Raw genomic sequence first — 2,262 nt, 5'->3', positions numbered from 1 at the left:
AATGCAATAGCAGAAATGTAAAGCCTGTTTTTACAATTCTTCAGCATCTCACAGCCCTACAGCAAAAGAGCCTTTAACATTTAAAGGATGTCAAACAAAAGGAACTAGTTTTACACAACCTATGGGAATCAATTCAGAAGCCACCTAGAAGTTTGGTTCCAATATTTCAAACTGAAGAATTCTTACGTTGTTTTTTTCTGCATAAGAGTACAAACAGCATCCCACCAGGATCTTTGCTTCTCAGTACGGTACTGTTTGCACAGCAGGAACGGTAAAAAAGGAGGTTGATGTGTGCCATGCTGAGTATTAAACTTCTCTTGCAGTTCTAAGTTGCTAGTGAACACCATCCCGAGTAAAAAAACCTGTTTTTGTAAAAATAAACAAACAGAAGGTACTAGGTAAGTACCAAAAAAAAACCAGCATTTAAATGCATTTAAGAACTTGGGAGGCTTGCTTACTTCAAGGTCCAACAGACAAATGGATTCAGGAGCATCTGTTTCTAGTCTCGATGTCTCGTGGGGCAAGTGAAAAAGTTGTTGTAATGATCTGCGCAGTGGGAATAACACTGACATAGAATTCCACTGCAAGCCAAGCCACGCAAGGTGCTGGAGACTACCACTGTGCATCCGAACAGCACCTATACAAAAACAAGGGTTGTAAGAAGCTAGGATCTGCATCTGATCAGAGCTGGGTTTCACCGGAAGAAAAGGAGGGAGCTCTGAATACTTCTCCCATCAAAAGCACTTCCCCACCAACCTTCTCCCACCTGTTCGCCTCTAACAAGCTGGAACTAAGAATTTTCAAGTAAGATGTCGCTTTCTTCAAGTGACTTCTGTAGATTTCTGCATTTACTTTACATGAATAACTTCTGCAGAAGCAATAGCTACTTCATAGAAGAGCACAACTAAAGTACATTAACACTTGTCAATACTTTTGACAAAGCAAAAAAAATGGAGATAACACACTTCTCTAACACGGAAAATCTTTAGCCTACAAACAGTAAGCACAAACCATTTTTTAAATTGTGTATTATGTATTTAAAAACATTACGAACAAACTTCTTCAGAGAGGCCGCAGTAGCATTAACTTCTATTTTATATATAAAACATATGTTTAGAAAGGGCCTTAGGCCTTACTGCTTTGCACCCTGGTCAGTAGTTTTAGACTGAATAGTCTACATGTTTCTGACCATCAACAGTTAAATAGGAGGCTACTAGTATTCTACTCTTGTTATGCTCAAATTCAAAGCCAGACTTCGTCATCAAGTTAAGCTTAAAAAATGGGAAGGTCTCATAATTCCAGGATGAGTTGTGAACTAATTTCATTTTTATGCCTCTATCCTGTGTTCATAGATTACACATTAATAAGTATGGGCCTTCCTATCAGCACCTACCAGCATACAAGCACAAAAAGCTAAACAGGCAGCTTCAACTGGAAATGACTCAGGACAGATCAGAAGACAACAGTGTGGAAGCAAGAAATACGTGAGAAATTCTTCAGAACCTGGCATGATGATACTGCCTCTCAGCTGCAGCTGAAAGTGAAACTTCTTGCAAAGCACTCTCTGATTAGGGCAACGACAAGCAGCTATTACAGACACTTGTCTGTTGCAAATGAAGCACCTGTAGAAGAACCTCTAATACAGAGTCATGTTTATGTGGAGTTTAAGTAGCATCTCTTACCAATATCGTATTTACTCAGTTCTCCTTGCTCTGGTGCTTGGGGAGTGACATCTCCCATATCTGTGCTGAGAAAAGACCTCTCTTTAGAAGCTCCACTCCCAAAGAGGCTTTCAAACAATGTAAATAAACCACTTTTGTTTGCAAAAGATTCCACAATCTCTTTCAAGAAGTCTTCCTTGCCATGGCTTAAGTTCAGCAACATTTGACCTAGAAAAACGTCATGTCACATAAGAACACTCAACTTAATCAAGGACAACAATATTTGATGCAGTGGGTTGTTCTTGCTGTTTCAGGCTGGCAATCAAGATTCCCCCTTATGATATTTACAAATTTTTAACTTACACTCTCCCTATAATTAAGTCACTCTTTTAGCGTATGGGCTGACAGCAGTGCCAAGGCATTTTTAAATCCAGTTCTCCAGAATTACTGTGTATTTTTATTATAAGGGCACTGCAATTGTCTTCAAAATAAGTAGCTGTCAGTCTCATCTATTCAGGAAGAATTCAGCCCGATGCCTGGTGTCTTCTTTGTTTTCATCTACAGCCTGCAGGATAGTGAAGTCTGGAAACGACTACCTCAG

The 2,262-nt window shown here is 39.4% G+C and overlaps 1 protein-coding gene across 1 annotated transcript in view; it reads right to left on the bottom strand.

Annotated features, from left to right (window-relative positions):
* The window catches only part of LOC104909300 (RANBP2-like and GRIP domain-containing protein 1), a gene marked incomplete at its 3' end in the record, with an annotated part of 5,271 nt that extends 3,017 nt beyond the window's left edge, over positions 1 to 2,254 (bottom strand). The window contains 3 exon segments of the mRNA XM_019610778.1: positions 187 to 362; positions 459 to 637; positions 1,683 to 2,254. Coding sequence (XP_019466323.1) covers positions 187 to 362; positions 459 to 637; positions 1,683 to 1,884 — 557 coding nt within the window.
* Between the last annotated feature and the right edge of the window lie 8 nt (positions 2,255 to 2,262).

Source organism: Meleagris gallopavo, assembly GCF_000146605.3.
Source record: "Meleagris gallopavo isolate NT-WF06-2002-E0010 breed Aviagen turkey brand Nicholas breeding stock chromosome 4 unlocalized genomic scaffold, Turkey_5.1 Chr4_random_7180001844554, whole genome shotgun sequence".
In the NCBI taxonomy this organism is placed as follows: Eukaryota; Metazoa; Chordata; class Aves; order Galliformes; family Phasianidae; genus Meleagris; species Meleagris gallopavo.
This window is presented reverse-complemented; position numbering and strand designations above follow the sequence as displayed.